This window comes from Heptranchias perlo, chromosome 5 (genome assembly GCF_035084215.1).
Source record: "Heptranchias perlo isolate sHepPer1 chromosome 5, sHepPer1.hap1, whole genome shotgun sequence".
Taxonomy (NCBI): domain Eukaryota; kingdom Metazoa; phylum Chordata; class Chondrichthyes; order Hexanchiformes; family Hexanchidae; genus Heptranchias; species Heptranchias perlo.
Genome location: NC_090329.1, coordinates 55661188 through 55681688, shown reverse-complemented (window position 1 = coordinate 55681688; position 20501 = coordinate 55661188). Strand labels below are relative to the sequence as shown.

The 20501-nt window shown below is 44.8% G+C and overlaps 1 protein-coding gene across 14 annotated transcripts in view; it reads left to right on the top strand.

Annotated features, from left to right (window-relative positions):
• LOC137321765 (dystrobrevin beta-like) overlaps nucleotides 1–20501 on the top strand; it is a 534882-nt gene that overhangs the window by 369866 nt on the left and 144515 nt on the right. The window contains exon 12 of one of the 14 annotated variants that reach the window (XM_067984412.1): nucleotides 17208–17271. The exons of the other annotated variants lie outside the window; for them this stretch is intronic. Within the exon in view, the coding sequence (XP_067840513.1) occupies nucleotides 17208–17256 (49 nt within the window). The 3' untranslated portion in view covers nucleotides 17257–17271. Of the gene's footprint in view, nucleotides 1–17207; nucleotides 17272–20501 lie in introns of those variants that run through there. 14 annotated transcript variants of the gene reach the window in all.

Genomic DNA, 20501 nt, shown 5'->3' with positions numbered 1-20501 from the left:
CCATGGCGCTGAATTTCTACAGCTCAGGATAATTTCAGGCCTCTGCTGGTGACGTACAAACATACGAATTAAGAGCAGGAGTAGGCTATTCAGCCCCTCCAGCCTGTTCTGCCATTTGATAAGATCATGGCTGATCTGATTGTGACCTCAACCCTACTTTCCCATCTACCAACTATAACCTTTAACTCCCTTGTTAATTAGGAATCTATCTACTCAGCCTTAAAATAATATTCAATGACCCTGTCTCCACTGCTCTCTGGGGAAGGGAGTTCCACGGACTCACGACCATCTGAGAGAAAATATTTCTCCTCATCTCCGTCTTAAATCGGAGACCCCTTATTTTTAAACTGTGGCCCCGAGTTCTAGTCTCTCCCATAAGGGGAAACATCCTCTCAGCATCTACCCCTTCAAGTCCCCTCAGGATCTTACATGTTTCAACAAGATCACCTCTCATCTAAACTCCAGTGTATACAGGCCCAACTTGTCCAACCTTTCCTTATACGATAACCTCCTCATTGCAGAAATCAGTCGAGTGAACCTTCCCTGAACTGCCTCCAAAGCAATTATGTCCTTTCTTAAATAAGGAGACCAAAACTGCACATAGTATTCTCGATGTGGTCTCACCAATGCCCTGTACAACTGTAGCAAAACATCTCTACTTTTATATTCCATTCCCCTTGCAATAAATGACAACATTCCATTTGCCTTCCGAATCACTTGCTGTACCTGCATACTAACTTTTTGTGATTCATGTACTGGGACACCCAGATCCCTCTGTACCTCAGAGTTCTGCAATCTCTCTCCATTTAAATAATATACTGCTTTTCTATTTCTCCTGCCAAAGTGGACAATTCCACATTTTATCACATTTTCCCACATTATACTCCATCTGCCAAATTTTTGCCCATGTGCAACATCTCGCATTCTGCAGTGCATTGCTGCATGAGGGAGGTCACAGACGCACTGTACCAGATGAGGAACAGGTTCATCACCTTCCCTCTCCACAGAGACAAGCAGAACAAGCAAGCATGGGGGTTCGCTCGCATTGCTGGCTTCCCCATGGTGCGGGGTGTCATTGACTGCACGCACATTGCCCTGTGTGCACTGCATATCAACTCGGCCATCTTCGTCAACCAAAAGGGCTTCCACTCCCTGAACGTGAAGCTGGCCTGTGACCACACGCATCGAATCATGGAGGTCGATGCCCGCTCTTCTGGGCGCAGTCACGACACCTTCATCATGTGACAGTCCAATGCGCCAGCTATCTTTCACCCACTTCAGCAAGTCAAAGGCTGGCTACTGGGCGACAAGGGCTATCCCCTCACGCCTTGCCTCATGACTCCAGTCATGAACCCACGCACACTCGCCAAGGCTTCTTTGACAGCACCTCCCAAATCCGCGACCTCTACCACCTAGAAGGACAAGGGCAGCAGGCACATGGGAACACCACCATCTGCATGTTCCCCTCCAAGTCACACACCATCCCGACTTGGAAATATATCGCCGTTCCTTCATCATCACTGGGTCAAAATCCTGGAGGCATTCAAGAAGGCAGCTCACCATCACCTCCTCAAGGGCAATTAGGGATAGGCAATAAATGCTGGCCTCGCCAGCGACGCCCACATCCCATGAACGAATTTTTAAAAAACATGTGCGCAGCAGACCTATAATGAGACCCATGCTGCCCCATGCAACATCGTGGAGCACACCATTGGCCTCCTCAAACAATACTTCAGCTGCCTAGACCGGTCTGGAGGAGCCCTGCAGTACTCCACTGAACGGGTGTCAAATTCGTGGTGGTATGCTACATGCTGCACAACCTCGCCAACGTAAGGGACCAGCCTTTGCTACCAATGATCGGAGAAAACCCCGAGGAGGAGGAAGAAGAAGAGGGGGAGGAGTGGAAGAGGAAATGGAGGAAGACACAAGGGTGCAGCAGGGACCACACGCCTTGTCTGCAAAGGTTCTGCGTGCTCACCTGATCCGTGCCCGCTATCAATAATATCAACGACATCCCCCAACTCACCAACCGTCCTACACTCCCCACCTTTCTGCTCCCACAAGACAATCAAATCACCCTCCATCGGATTGCACATTGATTTCCCCCTCAGCTCATCGCACAAATAAAAACCACCACCAAATGCAAATTCAAAGTCACATTTATTAATGAATCACTGAAAGTATGAAAATAGAAAAGAACTATTCACTCTCCGACGACTCCTTTCCCTTCCACAACTTCTCTATCTCCATTTCTGGTGATAGACTGTCAACCAATATCTATTATAAGCCCACCGACTCCCACAGCTACCTTGATTACACTTCCTCCCACCCCGCTTCCTGTAAGGACTCTATTCCATTCTCCCAGTTTCTCCGTCTCCATCACATCTGTTCTGACGATACCACCTTCCACACCAGTGCTTCTGATATGTCTTCCTTTATCCTCAACCAAGGATTCTCCTCCACTGTAGTTAATAGGGCCCTCGACCGTGTCCCCTATTTTCTGCCTTCACCCCTCCCTTCCCTCCCAGAACCATAATAGGGTCCCCCTTGTCCTCACGTTCCATCCCACCCATCCATATTCAACGTATCATCCTCCACCATTTCCGCCTCCTCCAATGCGATCCCAACACCAAACACATCTTCCCCTCCCCTTCCCTTTCAGCATTCCGAAGGGACCGCTCCCTCCGCGACACCCTGGTCCACTCTTCCATCACCCCCAACACCCGCTTTCCTCCCCACGGCACCTTCCCGTGCAAGCGTAGGAGATGGAACACCTGCCCTTTCACCTCCTCCCTTCCCACCGTCCAGGGCCCCAAACACTCCTTCCAGGTGAAACAGCGATTTACTTGTACTTCTTTCAATTTAGTATACTAAATCCGCTGCTCACAATACGGTCTCCTCTACATCGGGGAGACCAAATGTAGATTGGGTGATTGCTTTGCTGAACACCTCCACTTAGTCTGCAAGTATGACGCTGACATGCCGGTCTCTTGCAATTTTAATTCTCCATCCTACTCCTACTCTGACCTCTGTCCTCGGCCTCTTATACTGTTCCAATGAATCTCACGTAAGCTTGATTAACATCTTTCGATTAGGCACTTTAGAACCTTCCGGACTCAACATTGATTTCAATAACTTCAGGTCATAACAACTGCTCCCATTTTTTTGATCAACTGGTGCTGGTTTGGCTGCTGCCATTTACAGCTACTCCTGACCAATCTTTTGTTTCTTAACTTGTCCCATTATCACCTTCCTTGCCTTGCACCATCATCCCTTTTGTCATTTAATCACTCGTGTCCTCTACCCTATCACAGACCTTCCCTTTTGTTCTTTCCTTCCCTCCACTCACTCCCTCCCCATCCCTGGCTCTGTACTTGCTCAAAAACTTTAACTCTTTTAACATCTTCCAGTTCTGACGAGAGGTCTTCGACCTGAAACGATAACTCTGTTTCTTTCTCCACAGATGCTGCCTGACTTGCTGAGCTTCTCCAGCATTTTCTGTTTTTATCTCAGATTTCCAGCATCCGCAGTATTTTGCTTTTGAGAACTATTCACCCTTGTGCATTGCCTTAGTGCCTGTTGTTCGTGTGCCTTTATCTATCCTAGTGTTCCTACAAGGTGCTTCCCCAGTGGCTGGAGCATGGGTGGTGGGAGGCTGCTGGCCTTCAATGGAGGAGCGTGCAGATGGTCTTGAAGGACGACCTCGAGCAGCTCTGGGCCGGGAGAGCCCGGCTTCAGACTGAACCATTTCAGCATGGGCTGCAGCAGTCTGGCCTGGCTGGCTCATAGGCAACAACAGGGGCACTGGCAGAGTGGCAGGGATTGGATCAGGAATGCTGTCATCCTGAGAGAGGACAGCAGGTTTGATTGCTATGGCACCACTGCCACTCTCCCAGGGCGGTGCCTCGGTAATCCTGCTGATTAGCTGGAGAATGGACTGCTGGAGTGCTGTGACGCCCTGGAAACCCCGGTCCACAGTGGTCCCCAGAGCCACGCTTGCAGCAGTCTGAGCTTCCATTGTAGCAATCTGAGCAGCAACAATAGCTTGCAGACCTTTGATGACATGGGTTTAAGAACATAAGAAATAGGAACAGGAGTAGGCCATCCGGCCCCTCGAGCCTGCTCCGCCATTTAACAAGATCATGGCTGATCTTCTACCTCAACACCATTTTCCTGCACCATCCCTGTATCCCTTGATGCCTTCAATATCTGGAAATGTATCGATCTCTGTTTTGAATGTACTCAATGACTGAGCCTCCACAGTCCTCTGTGGTAGAGAAATTCTAGAGAAATTCCAAAGATTCTCCACCCTCTGAGTGAAGAAATTTCTCCTCATCTCACTCCTAAATGACATAGCCCTTAATCTGAGACTGTGACCCCTGTTTCTAGACTCCCCAACCAGGGGAAACATCCCCCCCTGTAAGAATTTTGTATGTTTCAATGAGATCACCTCTCATTTTTCTAAACTCTAGAGAATACAGGCCGAGTCTACTCAATCTCTCCTCATATGACAATCCCATCAGACTGGTGAACCTTCGTTGCACTCCCTCTTTGGCAAGTACATCCTTTCTTAGGTAAGGGGACCAAAATTATACACAATACTCCAGGTGTGGTCTCACCAAGGCCCTGTATAATTGCAGTAAGACATCTTTACTCCTGTACTCAAATCCTCTTGTAATAAAGGCCAACATACCATTTGCCTTTTTAATTGCTTGCTGCACCTGCATGTTAGCTTTCAGTGACTCATGTACAAGGACACTCAGGTCCCTTTGAACATCAACATTTCTCAATCTCTTACCATTTAAAAAATACTCTGCACTTCTGTTTTTCCTACTAAAGTGGATAACTTCACATTTTTCCACATTATATTACATCTGCCATGTTCTTGCCCACTCACTTAGCCTGTCTATATCCCCTTGAAGCCTCTTTGCATCCTCCTCACAACTCACATTCCCACCTAGTTTTGTGTCATCAGCAAACTTGGAGATATTACATTTGGTCCCCTCATCCAAATCATTAATAGATATTGTGAATAGCTGGGGCCCAAGCGCTATCCCTGCGGTACCCCACTGGTCACAGTCTGTCAACTGGAAAAGACCCGTTTATTCATACTCTCTGTTTTCTGTCTGTTAACCGATTCTCAATCCATGCCAGTATATTACCCCCAATTCCACGTGCTCTAACTTTGTTCACCAACCTCCTGTGTGGGACCTTATTGAGTAATGTAGTCGCTGTTGTAATGTAGGGAAATATAATGAAGGTTCAGAATAATTTTTTTTCCAGATAGCCAGAAGAAAATTCCAAATAGCGAAAAGTTTTTTTTTCTGTCACTTCAAATCATGCAGATCTGTTTTATTTTATATTTCACTTAAGCAGAATGTAGCCCAGCACGCTTTCCTATTTTACATCTCTTTTTAATCAACTTAGTCACTTTTCTCATCAGCCTTTTCTATGTGTCACATCAGCCCTTTTATATGTGTCTCAGAGCTCATGTGTTTCTTTTTTTTCTTTCTAATTGTAGTTGAGCTTAATACTGTAGTTATAACCTGCATTAAGTTGCATGGTTAAGAACGCAATTTTTGACTGAAGTAATACTGCTTGTAAGTGTTCTTACATATACTAAAAATAAGTAACTACCACTTGAACATGCTATAAGATTTTTAGTTTTGGTGAAATTACTAGAAGTTTGGGTAGCAATTTTACTGTTCCTGAAAAATCACTCACCCCCTCAAAAGAGATTGGCAACATTGTTGATGTCAATTTTACGACAATAATAGCCTCAGTGCAATTTCCTGGTTTGACCAATGTTCAAGCTGTGAATTTATATCCCTGGGAGTTTGACCAAAAAGAAACAGAATGGGGAGAGCAAATGGGTAGCTCAAAGGCTCAGGCAAGACCAAACATTCTTTGAAAAACTGAAATGGGGATTTTTGGACACACTATTGCATCGTAAACATTGCCAGTATTCAGGAGTTTGCTGAATAAGGCTGAGCTCATTTATCACCAACATTAGTTACATGTGTCAGTACATTAAGACTAAATAATTTCAGCTTTTGTTTTGTTAGAATGGAATCAAGAGTTCTCTACAGAACAGAATCTGAATGGCGATTCCAAATATATATTTAGCAATAACTCATACTTATTCCAGCTGGCGAAATGATTTATAATCAATTAATCACTGCAGACCTAATTAATACCAAGTGTCTTGTAGCTGGTAATCATTGTCAATTTCATTGTTCAGCCTTTCCATTTCAAAGGACTTGGATTGGCCTTCATTGGCAGTGAATCTACCAAAAAAAGATAATATTTTCACTTCATCCAGATGCATGCCATGACCTATGCTGCTATGAGAAACTAAGAGCCAGTTTTACTGTCGTCTTTGTTGTGATACAAGATAATTTTGAATGCACATCAAGGCAAAACCTCTAGAGGAACTCAGAATTAGGGTCAGAAGGCTGCACGAAAAACACATGGTATGCTACCATCTCCAAATGGACTGTGTGTCTGCTCTTTACTTCAAAAATGTTAAAAATGAACCTCTTGCCAGTATTTGGAAGTTTGGTAACTGAAGCAGAGCATGTGCAGTGCTCCAGTTGTCTCTGGGCAAGAGAATTGTGAGAGTCAGCAGCATAACTGAGGTTTGGTAATCCTGTGTCACTTTATAGAGGTGCCTGTTTGAAAATGATATTCATAGTATAACTGGTCCCTTGCATTTGGGTGAGGGGAGGAAAAAAACAGGGCTAGACTAACTAGGCTTAATTGCTTCATCAATACAATTCTGCTTCAGAGCAACATGATCCCATACTGCAGTTCAGTCAACTCCAGAAAAGTGCATTTCTGATCCAAGCATTGAGTTCCAATTTTGCAGAATTACAAAGTAGCAAAATGGTTCCCACTAACGCTCATAGTATAGAATCCCTGACCCGAGCTGAAATGTAGCTAACTTAACGCATTGTTTTGAAACTCAGCATCTAAATATAATCAATTCATTGCTAAGTATCACCGAGAGACAGCATCACAGAAATCTAATTGCTTTTGTATTAAACATGCTTTTCTGTTTATGTTTCAACTAAACTAATGACTGCATGCATTGTGATACAGAAACTTGCAAATTAGTTATTTTTATCTGTTTATAGGTATTCTGATCCAAGCAGAAAATGTCTTCACAAATGAGTTATGCATTGGCCATGGTTCATCTGCATATGCAGACATATCAAGAGCTGGCACAGAGTGATCCTAAATGAACACACAACACAGTCAGTTCCTCTGTATAATTGAGCATTGTGGGATTTCCCAACAACGCTGTATTGTTGTAATTATCCTGAGCTGGAATTGACCTTATCACTTTTACTATCCGATCTTAAGCCACAGCTTTCTGTTTTAAAACCTGACTGTCGGTGTGTATTTCTGCCTCTATTTTATCCCCCTGCACTCACAACCAGAGGGGCGGGTGATGCCTGACGACTCCTGCCGAGCAATTGATACTAGGGACCTCCCAAAACAATGGGGTGTGAGGTGTATATCTATTACTGAAACAAGCTAATGAATTGTTTATTGTTTTCCATCTTTGGGGAAACACGGTCAATGCCTAGCTCATGAGTATTTTAGCCACCTTTCGTCTTGGTGTTTTTTTAAAGAGCTTGGGCTCAATTTTACAGGGAAATTGCGGGTGCGTTGGGGGCGAGTCGCCAGGTGGACACAGACATCTGCAGCCTCCTTCATGCCAAGCTGCTCCCAGCTGGGCGGAGCAGCATCTTCTTACCTGTCGCTGTCAAAGTCACCACTGCCTTCAACTTCTTCGCCTCCAGATCATTCCAGGGTGCCACTGGGGTCTCTCAGTTGTCTGCACACAAGTGCATAAGGCAGGTTACCGACAGCTTGTTTCGCAGAGCCTCGCACTACGTCAACTTCCCCATGGATGACCTCAACCAGACGGAGATAGCATTGGGATTCCACTCTGTGGCTAGCTTCCCACAGGTGCAGGGTACAACCGATTGCACGCATATAGCAATACGAGCACCTCCACATGAGCCAGGACTGTTCATCAACAGGAAGGGATATCACTCCATCAACACTCAGCTCGTTTGTGACCACCATAAAAGATTCCTTCACATGTGCACCAGATTCCCTGGCAGCTGCCACGATTCCTTCATCCTCCAGGAATCCAACATCCTGCCCCTCTTCCACGCACCGAACACCCTTAAGGGCTGGCTCATCAGGGACAAGGGATACCCCCTGCACACGTGGCTCATGACACCTCTGAGGAACCCCATCACTGGGCAACAGCGTCGATACAACGACGGCCACATCGCCATCAGGTCTACAATTGAGCATGCGATAGGGCTGCTCAAAATGCGATTTAGGTGCCTTGATCGTTCTGGGGGAGCGCTTCAATACGCACCGGAGAGAGTGGGATGCATTGTAGTCGTGTGTTGTGCCCTGCACAACATGGCACAACAGAGAGGGGTGCTGCTTGAGGAGGCCCCATCCACATCTGCCACCCACATTGAGGAGGAGGAGGAGCAACCCAGGGGCAGAGCAGCGGATTGCCTGGCTGCTCGTGGGGCCAAGGAGTCACTGATATGTGAACTCTTCTAACATCAGAAAGTCTGAATAGTCCAGTCCTCACACCAGAGCAGCGCCTACACCAGCAACCCCCACCCACCCCTCCCTGGACAAAACAGGCCTGCAACCACACATATACCCACCGTAGATTGACCCCATTGGGTGGCATCAAGTGTAACCGCTCATGGTGAACCTCATGAAAGGGCCTCATTACAGAAGCCAGTCAAGAATGGCCAATCATGGCAGTAGTGGTGACAGTAATAATATTTAATGTGAGTTTAACAAAAAGCAAATATAAATAAAAAAAACATGACCAACCGTCAAACACCCTTGTGCATACTCTTCGAGCTGACAAAACCTTCGCCTTCCTCTCCCGACTACTTCTACGTGGTGCATCCCCTGTGGCTGCAGCAGAAGTAGTGGCAGGTTGCTCTTGTTCATGCCCTGACTGATTAGATGCTTTAGGCCTATGCCCTCTGGGTTTTGGTGCCCGTGAGGTCCCCTCCATAGTCTGCTCCACCTGCACCTGTACAGGGGCAGTCTCGGCCACCTGGAGAGGAGGCGGCATTGCGGGTACTGGTTGTGAGGGGGGGGCAACAGGTGAGACGTGGAAGTGCTTTGAGTGGCGTCCCCACTTCCATGTCCCCTTTCGCCATCATCCCTCCCCTGGGCCAGGTCCACACCACTCCTTCCACTCTGCTGGACAACAGTTTGGAGGACATGTGTGAAGCCTTGTAAGGCCAGTGCTAGTGTATCTGCCTGCCTGTTTAAGGTGGCAGAATGTTGTTCACTGTGAGTCCGAACGGCCGTTGTCAGGGCCTGAATGGATTCATTTGTGAGCCATGCTTGAAGCTTAATGGAGGCTAGCCTTCCCTCCATCGCAGATATTCCCACGCTTACCCATGACAGTATCTCAGAGGTGCCCTCACGTCCCTGTGACAGTATCTGAGATTCCCTCCCGTACCTGTGCCACCATTCCACTCATGCAGGAGATGGACTCCTCCATCCTCTGCGCTATTGTGGAGAGTGCGCGTGGCACCTGTTCCAGCACCTCGTAAATGTGCTGCTGCCCCTTGATCATTCTCCTTTTAAAGGATGGCCCCCATGGTTAAGCATCTGTGTCCAGCTGAGCAGAGCCTGGAGAGGAGTGCTCCCACCAACATCGACTCTCCACAGCTGCCCCCGCCACCATTTTCTGCTCCTGCTCACGTGTGTGGTAAATCACCAGGTGCGACCCCAACTAACTGAGGACTAGAACACACCGAGGTGTGAGTATCTGTGCTGGTGGAAGGCTCGCTCAGATGTGACGATGCACCCTCATAGGCTGGCAGGTCCTCTGAGGAATCGCCCTCTGCCGTCACAGCGGTCGCTAAAGGCCCTGTAAGAGAACAGAAGGCAATATTAAGCGGCATCACGGATGTAACATGTTGCGATGAGCATACTGAGGTGCTGATGATGGCAAGGCATGTTGACATCAATTCATATTGTGTGTGCTGAATGTTAAAGTTCTGTCACCAGACATTTGTCGGGTGCCAGTCTCGGCGTCCCCAACGGACAGGCACTCAAGGGTTCTGCTGAGCTCCAGTACTCCTGCTCCGCGTCTGTGAGGACGGCGATTTGTTAGAGCCCCCCTACGGTCCTCGCCCTCTCCCGTGTATTCTGGAATCTCTTCTATCGGGAGAAAGTACAGATGCATGAGTGAGAGATGGTGACATGGCTAACTGATGAATGCATTGGTTTGGGTGCGGCTGACCGTGAAAGAGATGCATCAGAGAGTGAGTATGAGACAGAGCAATGACATTGTATAAGGATTGTAATAGCAAAAAAGGACAAAGAGATTGATTAAGAGGGGAAAATTAGAGTATGAGAGTAAACTTGCAAGGAACATGAAAGCGGACTGTAAAAGCTTCCACAAGTATGTAAAAGAAAAAGATTAGTGAAGTCAAATGTAGGTCCCTTACAGTCAGAAATGGGAGAATTTATAACGGGGAACAAGGAAATGGCAGAGCAATTAAACAAATACTTTGGTTCTGTCTTCACGTAAGTGCACACAAATAACTTCCCAGAGATGCGAGGGAACCAAGGGACTAGTGAGAAGGAGGAATTAAAGGAAATTAGTATTCGAAAAAAAATAGTGCTGGAGAAATTAATGGGACTGAAAGCCGATAAATCCCCAGGACCTGATAATCTGCATCCCAGAATACTAAAAGAGATGTCCAAGGAAATAGTCATGATGTGGAGATGCCGGTGATGGACTGGGGTTGACAATTGTAAACAATTTTACAACACCAAGTTATAGTCCAGCAATTTTATTTTAAATCCACAAGCTTTCGGAGGCTTCCTCCTTCGTCAGGTGACGAAGGAGGAAGCCTTCGAAAGCTTGTGAATTTAAAATAAAATTGCTGGACTATAACTTGGTGTTGTAAAATTGTTTACAAGGAAATAGTGGATGCATTGATTGTCATCTTCCAAAATTCACATTCATGGAACAATTCCTGCAGATTGGAGGGTGGCAAATGTCACCCCACTATTTAAAAAAGGAGGGAGAGAGAAAACAGGGAACTAGAGATCGGTTAGGCTAACATCAGTAGTAGGGAAAATGCTAGAGTCTATTATAAAGGATGTGATAACAGGACACTTAGAAAATATCAACAGGATTAGATAAAGTCAGCATGGATTTATGAAAGGGAAATTGTGTTTGTCAAACCTACTGGAGTTTTTTGAGGATGTAACTGGTAGAATAGTTAAGGGAGAACCAGTGGATGTGGTTTATTTGGATTTTCAGAAGGCCTTTGATAAAGTCCCACATAAGAGGTTAGTGTGCAAAATTAAAGCACATGGGATTGGGGGTAATATTCTGGCATGGATTGAAAATTGGTTAACAGACAGGAAACAGGGAGTAGGAATAAATGGGTCTTTTTCAGGGTGGCAGGCAGTGACTAGTGGGGTACCGCAGGGATCAGTGCTTGGGCCCCAGCTATTCACAATATATATCAATGATTTGGATGAGGGAACCAAATGTAATATTTCCAAGTTTGCTGACAACACAAAACTAGGTGGGATTGTGAGTTGTGAAGAGAATGCAAAGAGGCTTCAAGGCGATTTAGACAAGTTGAGTGAGTGGGAAAATACATGGCAGATGCAGTATAACATGGATAAATGTGAAGTTATCCACTTTGGAAGGAACAACAGAAAGACAGAGTATTATTTAAATGGTGATAGATTGGGAAATATTGATGTTCAAAGGGACCTGGGAGTCCTTGTAGTCACTGAAAGCAGACATGCAGGTGCAGCAAGCAGTTAGGAAGGCAAATGGTATGTTGGCCTTCATTGCAAGATGATGTGAGTACAGGAGCAAGGATGTCTTACTGCAGTTATACAGGACCTTGGTGAGACCATACCTGGAGTATTGTGTGCAGTTTTGGTCTCCTTATCTAAGAAAGGATATACTTGCCATAGAGGGAGTGCAGCAAAGGTTCACCAGACTGATTCCTGGGATGGCAGGACTGTCGTATGAGGAGAGATTTGTTCGACTCGGCCTGTATTCACTTGAGTTTAGAAGAATGAGAGGGGACCTCATTGAAAGACATAAAATTCTGACAGGGCTAGACAGACTGGATGCAGGGAGGATATTTCTCCTGGCTGGGGGCTCCAGAAGGAGGGGTCACAGTCTCAGGATACGGGGTAGGATATTTCGGACTGAGATGAGGAGAAATTTCTTCACTCAGAGGGTGGTGAACCTGTGGAATTCTCTGCCAAGTCACTGAATATATTTAAGAAGGAGCTAGATACTCACTTTGACTGACCGAGTTAGGTCATTGAAGCGCTTCTTGCACTGGATCCAGGTGCGGGAGTTGTTGCTGCCGCTGGTGACCTCCTCTGCCACCTCAAGTCAGGCCTTCTTGGTGGCAGAGGCAGACCACTTCCTCCAGTCTGCCGGGTAGAACACATCACTCCTCCTCCTCACCCCATCCAGTAGCACCTGGAGTGAGACATCACTGAATCTCAGAGCAGCTGTTCCCCTGTGCTGCTCCATTGTGGCGTGTGGGTGTTTGCCCCAGGAACAGCCATTGGAGGACTGCCCCTTTAAATAGAGCTCCTCCAGCTCACAGCCTGTGATGCGGTTGTGCAGTCCACCCGCTGCGCAGCTTTCAGACGGCAAACCCGGAAGCCACATTAAGTGGCTCCAATTGACTCGGGATCGTGTGGAAAATGGACATTTTTTGTTGGGCGGGTTACCCACGTGCCCAATCACCCCCCCTCCCCCCCAAGCTGAGGGGCCAGCATTTATTGCCCATCCCTAATTGCCCTTGAGAAGGTGGTGGTGAGCTGCCACCTTGAACCGCTGCAGTCCATGTGGTGAAGGTTCTCCCACAGTGCTGTTAGGAAGGGAGTTCCAGAATTTTGACCCAGCGATGATGAAGGAACGGCGATATATTTCCAAGTCGGGATGGTGTGTGACTTGGAGGGGAACGTGCAGGTGGTGGTGTTCCCATGTGCCTGCTGCCCCTTGTCTTTCTGGGTGGTAGAGGTCGCGGGTTTAGGTGGTGGATGTGGTGCCAATCAAGCGGGCTGCTTTGTCCTGGATAGTGTCAAGCTTCTTGAGTGTTGTGGGAGCTGCACTCATCCAGGCAAGTGGAGAGTATTCCATCACACTCCTGACTTCTGCCTTGTGGATGGTGGAAAGGCTTTTCGGAGTCAGGAGCTTAGTCACTCGCCGCAGAATACCCAGCCTCTGACCTCTTGTAGCCACAGTATTTATATGGCTGGTCCAGTTAAGTTTCTGGTCAGTGGTGGCCCCCAGGATGTTGATGGTGGGGGATTCGGCGATGGTAATGAATGTCAAGGGGAGGTGGTTAGACTCTTTCTTGTTGGAGATGGTCATTGCCTGGCACTTGTCTGGCCCAAATGTTACGTACCACTTATCAGCCCAAGCGTGGATGTTGTCCAGGTCTTGCTGCATGCGGGCACGGACTGCTTCATTATCTGAGGGGTTGCGAATGGAACTGAACACTGTGGAATCGTCAGCGAACATCCCCATTTCTGACCTCATGATGGAGGGAAAGTCATTGATGAAGCAGCTGAAGCTATTGTGGGAAACTATTGCCTATTAAAATGTGCTTTTAAGTCCTTGGATATTTTTTCGTCTGTCTTTGGATCATTGGCGAGTGATTCAGTCTTGCAGTCGACAGGGCACCTGGCTAACTCAAGATCATTTTGGATTTTTCGGGTTTACTGGAGCAAGAATAAATTCTGCTTCCAAGCAATAAAACTTGCACCTAACTGTGCCAGATTAACAGAGGGGGAGGAGGAAAATTTGTATATGGATCAAACTTGCTGTTCTTTGACTTGGCTGAAGTGTAAAGCAGCTTGCAGTTGTAGGAGAGGAATCAAGGAGCCAGCCTCTGAGTTTCGTTGGTGTGTAATAGTTCACTTCAGATTGAACTAATGGTGTGTTTTAACATGCAAGTTAATCCCGACATGAACAGTTTTTCCTCACATTGCAATAGATATTCAAGATGATTTTAATGATATTCTCTTTTGCGAGAGATTGATTATTTAAATATTCAAAACACAATTGGACCCTCCTTCTTGAGAAAAGAACAGCAACGAATTGATTGCAGATTTGGTGCTGGGAAAAATGGAGCTGTTACAGAGTGATTGATGGTCCAGCCTCCCATAGGGATGTTGATTTTCTCCTCCACTCAGTCTCCTTGATTGGTTCTATTAAGATTAAAAGTTTGTGTGCATGAAAATATCCATTTAATTAACGGGTAGATCTTGCACAATCTTCCATGGACTTGTACTGAAATGCTTCATGTACATTATATTCAGAATTAAGAAGATTGAAGTTGTGTTAAATGCTATAAAGCACAAACGTGAGCTTGGTCCTTATTTTCGGAATACTATTGATTTTATCATTTATTTGGGTCGTTGCTTACAATTTGCCTTCAAATCACTTTTAAGCAAGCATCCTTACATCAGTATTACATGGAAGATCAGCATTATGAGGAAAGAGGGCAGAAGAACAAAAAAGAACATTAAAATGGTGCAGTGAAATTTCTGCGAGTGAGAAAAATACAGATCAATCTATTGACAAAGAGAAATTTAACTTAAAATTAACTTCAGTATTTGTAAGAGTGAATGTGGATTTGAGATGGGGAAAATAGCATTTTTTTTTTGCATCTTTCATTTCTAATTTAGGAATTATCCACTGCTTTGGGCTTTGTAGAATTTTTGTGTATCATTAGGGCCATATAACCCTACTCAAATATTACTCCTATTTCAAAGTTATTTTATACTTGGTATCAATTTTGGCTCAGTGGTAGTACTCTTGCCTCTGAGTCAGAAGGTTGTGGGTTCAAGCCACACTCTCGGATTTATAGCACATAATCTAGGTTGACACTTGCGTGCAATATTGATGGAGTGCTGTGTTGTCAGAGGTGGTATTCAGATGACATGTTCAAATGAAACCCTGTCTGCCTGCTCAGGTGCATGTAAAACATAGAAACATAGAAAATGGGAGCAGGAGTAGGCCATTCGTCCCTTCGAGCCTGCTCCGCCATTCAATATGATCATGGCTGATCCTCTATCTCAACACCATATTCCCACTCTCTCCCCATACCCCTTGATGCCTTTTGTGTCTAGAAATCTATCCAGCTTCTTAAATAAAAATCAGTGACTTCTGTGGTAGAGAAATCCACAGGTTCACCACCCTGAGTGAAGAAATTTCTCCTCATCTCAGTTTTAAATGTCCTACCCTGTATCCTGGGACTGTGACCCCTTGTTCTGGACCCTCCCTCCCCCCCACTTCAAGCCAGTGGCAACATCCTCCCTGCATCCAGTCTGTCTAGCCCTGTCAGAATTTTATGCGTTTCAATGAGATCCCCTTTCATTCTTCTAAACTCGAGTGAATACAGGCCGAGTCGACCCAATCTCTCCTCATATGACAGTCCTGCCATCCCAGGAATCAGTCTGGTAAACCTTCGCTGCACTCCCTCCATGGCAAGTATATCCTTTCTTAGGTAAGGAGACCAAAACAGCGCACAATACTCCAGGTGTGGTCTCACCAAGGCCCTGTATAACTGCAGTAAGACATCCTTGCTCCTGTACTCAAATCCTCTTGCGTTGAAGGCCAACATACCAATTGCCTTCCTAATTGCTTGCTGCACCTGCGTGTTTGCTTTCAGTGACTGGTGTACAAGGACTCCCAGGTCCCTTTGTACATGAACATTTCCCAATCTATCACTATTTAAATAATACTCTGCCTTTCTGTTTTTCCTTCCGAAGTGGATAACTTCACATTTATTCACATTATACTGCATCTGCCATGTATTGATGTAAAGATCTCATGGTACTTTTGTTTTGAAGAAAACCAGGTGTTCTGGCCAACATTCATCCCTCAACCAACAGCATCAAAGCAGATCAACTGGCCATTTATCTCATTTCTGTTTGTGGGGCTTTGCAATGCACAAATTGCTTACCATATCTGTCCACAAAACAGTGACTGTACCTCAGAAGTAATGCATTGAATTTTTCAATAATGCTTTTACAGATTAGCAATGTTTTCTTGAATGCTTTTACAGGTTAGCAATATCATCTTCATTATGCTTACACATTATTAGCCTTTGAATTACTGTCATACAATGTCATCAGTCCATGACAGTATTGGTAGGAGTGACCACCGCACAGTCCTCATGAATTGCCCAGTTAGAACCATTACCATAAACCCCCCTGATGGCCAAGTACTGGGCTGTACGGGCTAGATGGTTCCACGTTTGATCCCCATTGTGTGCTGGGTTAGCTGATCTTCGCCAGTGCAGTATCATCTGTTAGTGTCTTGCAAGGGATCTTGTCAAGTACTTTCTCAGAATTAAGATGTCAAATATTAGCCACCTTATTTTCAACCCCCAAATCTGTTACATCCTCAGATAATTCAGTAAACTTGTTCTGAGTTACCTGCATTTTCACAAAACCCATGTTTGACTTGGATTTATTGCCCTTATTCTTCCTTGATGTACTTGATTTGCTTGGTTTCGAATAGAAACCAATATTTTATCCATTGCACCAGTCAAGATAGCAAGCCCCATAATCTACAGGATCGTAATTCAGGTTCCTTCTTTTAAAGATTGGAATCAGAGCAGCCATTTTCCAGTCTTTATCCTTTTGTTCAATAAGTTTTTCCCAGTTTATTCAACAATAGCTCTGCTTCCATGCTCATTTCTTCTGGTATGCTTCAGTACATTCTATTTGCACAAGCTTTATCTGGGAAACATCAGTCCTTGATGATAAAATTATATTCTGAGTTCTTAGCAGCAACCAAACAATTCAGGAAGCTTAAAGCACTGATTACAAAGTACACTGGTTCCAAGACCATAAAGCAGCAACGTTATTCAAGGAGAAAAAAGAAAGAGAATTATGAAATACAATGAAAGGAACATCTGGGATTAGTTTCTCCTCAATGAATTCTCATCCACCTTGCACAGATCGCTGTAGTAATATTTACCTTTCTAAGAAGAACAATTTGTGGTTCACTCACTCACAAAGATTGTATTCCTTTTGCCAGAATGTTTAGAGTAGATTCAGAAGCCATTAAAGTGGGGAAAATAAAGCGACCCTTACTGTCGCATTTTTTTTTACAGAACGATATTGCACCATAAAAATAAAGGTAATGGTATGCTGCTGACTTAGCTGATCTCATACAGGGTGGTGACAGGGGCACTGCAACTGGCCCCAACACCCCTGAGCGCGAGAGGGAAAAAGTAAGCCAGGGTTGTTGCCGTTAATTGATATCCAGTAACTGAAAAATACATGAATGTGCATGTTGGTGAGTGTAAACAATTTTACAACACCAAGTTATAGTCCAGCAATTTTATTTTAAATTCACAAGCTTTCGGAGGCTTCCTCCTTCCTCAGGTGAACGATGTGGAAATGAAATCCTCAAAATGAAATCGCATTTATAATTCACAGAACAATGCTTGGTGATTACAGACAGTTTTTTCAACTGCCCATTGCCAAGGCAATCAGTGTGCAGACAGACAGGTGTTACCTGCAAGGTCTCAGAATATACAAATCACCAAAAAAAACCAAAAAAACAAAAAAAAACAGAGATAGAGGTAGAAACATAGAAAAGACAGCAACTGACCCGTTATATTAAAAACAGATAACATTTGTTCGCTGGTGGGGTAACGTGTAGCGTGACATGAACCCAAGATCCCGGTTGAGGCCGTCCTCATGGGTGCGGAACTTGGCTATCAATTTCTGCTCGACGATTTTGCGTTGTCGTGTGTCTCGAAGGCCGCCTTGGAGTACGCTTACCCGAAGGTCGGTGGATGAATGTCCATGACTGCTGAAGTGTTCCCCGACTGGGAGGGAACCCTCCTGTTTGGCGATTGTTGCACGGTGTCCGTTCATCCGTTGTCGCAGCGTCTGCATGGTCTCGCCAATGTACCATGCTCTGGGGCATCCTTTCCTGCAACGTCTGAGGTAGACAACGTTGGCCGAGTCACAGGAGTATGAACCATGCACCTGGTGGGTGGTGTCCTCTCGTGTGATGGTGGTATCTGTGTCGATGATCTGGCATGTCTTGCAGAGGTTACCGTGGCAGGGTTGTGTGGTGTCGTGGACGCTGTTCTCTTGAAAGCTAGTTAATTTGCTGCGAACGATGGTCTGTTTGAGGGTGGGTGGCTGTTTAAAGGCGAGTAGTGGAGGTGTGGGGATGGCCATAGCGAGGTGTTCGTCGTCATTGATGACATGTTGAAGGCTGGTTCACTCACTCACAAAGATTGTATTCCTTTTGCCAGAATGTTTAGAGTAGATTCAGAAGCCATTAAAGTGGGGAAAATAAAGCGACCCTTACTGTCGCATTTTTTTTTACAGAACGATATTGCACCATAAAAATAAAGGTAATGGTATGCTGCTGACTTAGCTGATCTCATACAGGGTGGTGACAGGGGCAGGGAAGGTTCCCTCCCAGTCGGGGAACACTTCAGCAGTCATGGACATTCATCCACCGACCTTCGGGTAAGCATTCTCCAAGGCGGCCTTCGAGACACACGACAACGCAAAATCGTCGAGCAGAAATTGATAGCCAAGTTCCGCACCCATGAGGACGGCCTCAACCGGGATCTTGGGTTCATGTCACGCTACACGTTACCCCACCAGCGAACAAATGTTATCTGTTTTTAATATAACGGGTCAGTTGCTGTCTTTTCTATGTTTCTACCTCTATCTCTGTTTTTTTTTGTTTTTTTGGTTTTTTTTGGTGATTTGTATATTCTGAGACCTTGCAGGTAACACCTGTCTGTCTGCACACTGATTGCCTTGGCAATGGGCAGTTGAAAAAACTGTCTGTAATCACCAAGCATTGTTCTGTGAATTATAAATGCGATTTCATTTTGAGGATTTCATTTCCACATCGTTCACCTGAGGAAGGAGGAAGCCTCCGAAAGCTTGTGAATTTAAAATAAAATTGCTGGACTATAACTTGGTGTTGTAAAATTGTTTACAATTGTCAACCCCAGTCCATCACCGGCATCTCCACATCATGTTGGTGAGGACAGGACTGGGCTCAACTGTGATGCCCTCATGGTTTAATAACTGATGCTGTGTCTAGGCTCTCAAATTAAGAATGGCTACTTTAGTGAGGTAATTACGTTCACTAAAGGTACAGTACGGTAGTGTAGTGGTTACGTTACTGGAATAGTAATCCAGAGGCCTGGACTAATAGTCTATGAGTTTAAATCCCACCATGGCAGTTTGAGAATTTTAATTCAATTTTAAAAAAACAAAATCTGGAAATGAAAAGATGGTAACAGTTAGTGACCATCAAGTTGTTGGATTGTCAGTAATGTCCTTTTGGGGAAGGAAACCTGTTGTCTTTACCTGGTCTGGCCTAAATGTGACTCCAGAGTTGACTTTAACTGCCCTCTAAAGTGCCCTTGTGAGCCACTCAGTTGTATCAAACTGCTACAAAGAATTTGCAGCAACTCAAGAAGGCCCACCACCACCTCAGGGCAAGTAGGGAAGGGTAAGAAATCCCTGCCTTGCCAGTGCCACCCACCTCTCGAGAGTAAAAAATGCAGGTTTGTAACTTGCTGGATTTGAGCTTGATCTCCTCGAGCAAGCTGATTTGTGTAACTCACTGGTGGTTTTGCTACTTTTATGCTTGGAGGTCAACTTCATGTGTAGAATACAAATTGTTCAACACTTCAACATGCTTTCAGAAAACTTCTTAAAGAGATTTCTTACAGCTAGCAGCCAAGCTATAAGGCTTAGCTCATTTCTTCAGTTGTATATTGAATGTTTGCTCATAATTGCAGTCGAACCATACTTGAAATGTCTTCGTGTTGTGCCACTTACTTGTAGCCTGAAATCTAATGACAGAAATGAAGGTACAGATATTTACCTGAGCTGGAAGGAAGCAGAATGAATTGGGGGAAATATGTTTCATCAACTTTACATCAATCTAAGGCTTTTATAAAATAACAAGTTTATAAAAGTATATTTCCATACTTCCAGGAAAGTGACTTCATTAATATAATCCAGCAATCCAATCAATGATAATTCGTTGTTTTAGAAATTTGTAGACATTAATTTAAGCACATTAGATAAAAGTGCACTTCTGTCACGGGAGTTCTTTAAACTATATGATTGAATATCCTGACTTAGGCCTGTTCCCATTACTGTGATAGATTTAAATATGTATATTCATGATTCCTTTCAAAGGCTGTGAATATTCACTTCTGAAGTATACTGCTAATTACACTTCCCCTTTTCTTGTATAACATCAAATCCTTCCAACTGTTAAGTTTTGATGCCCAAGTTGAAAAACATGTTAATGTCACTTTATTTCTTCGGCCTTCAAGTAAAGTTACTGTCAAGTCTGATCATAGAAATATTAAGCAGCACCATTAATGTATCATAAAAGCTATCTC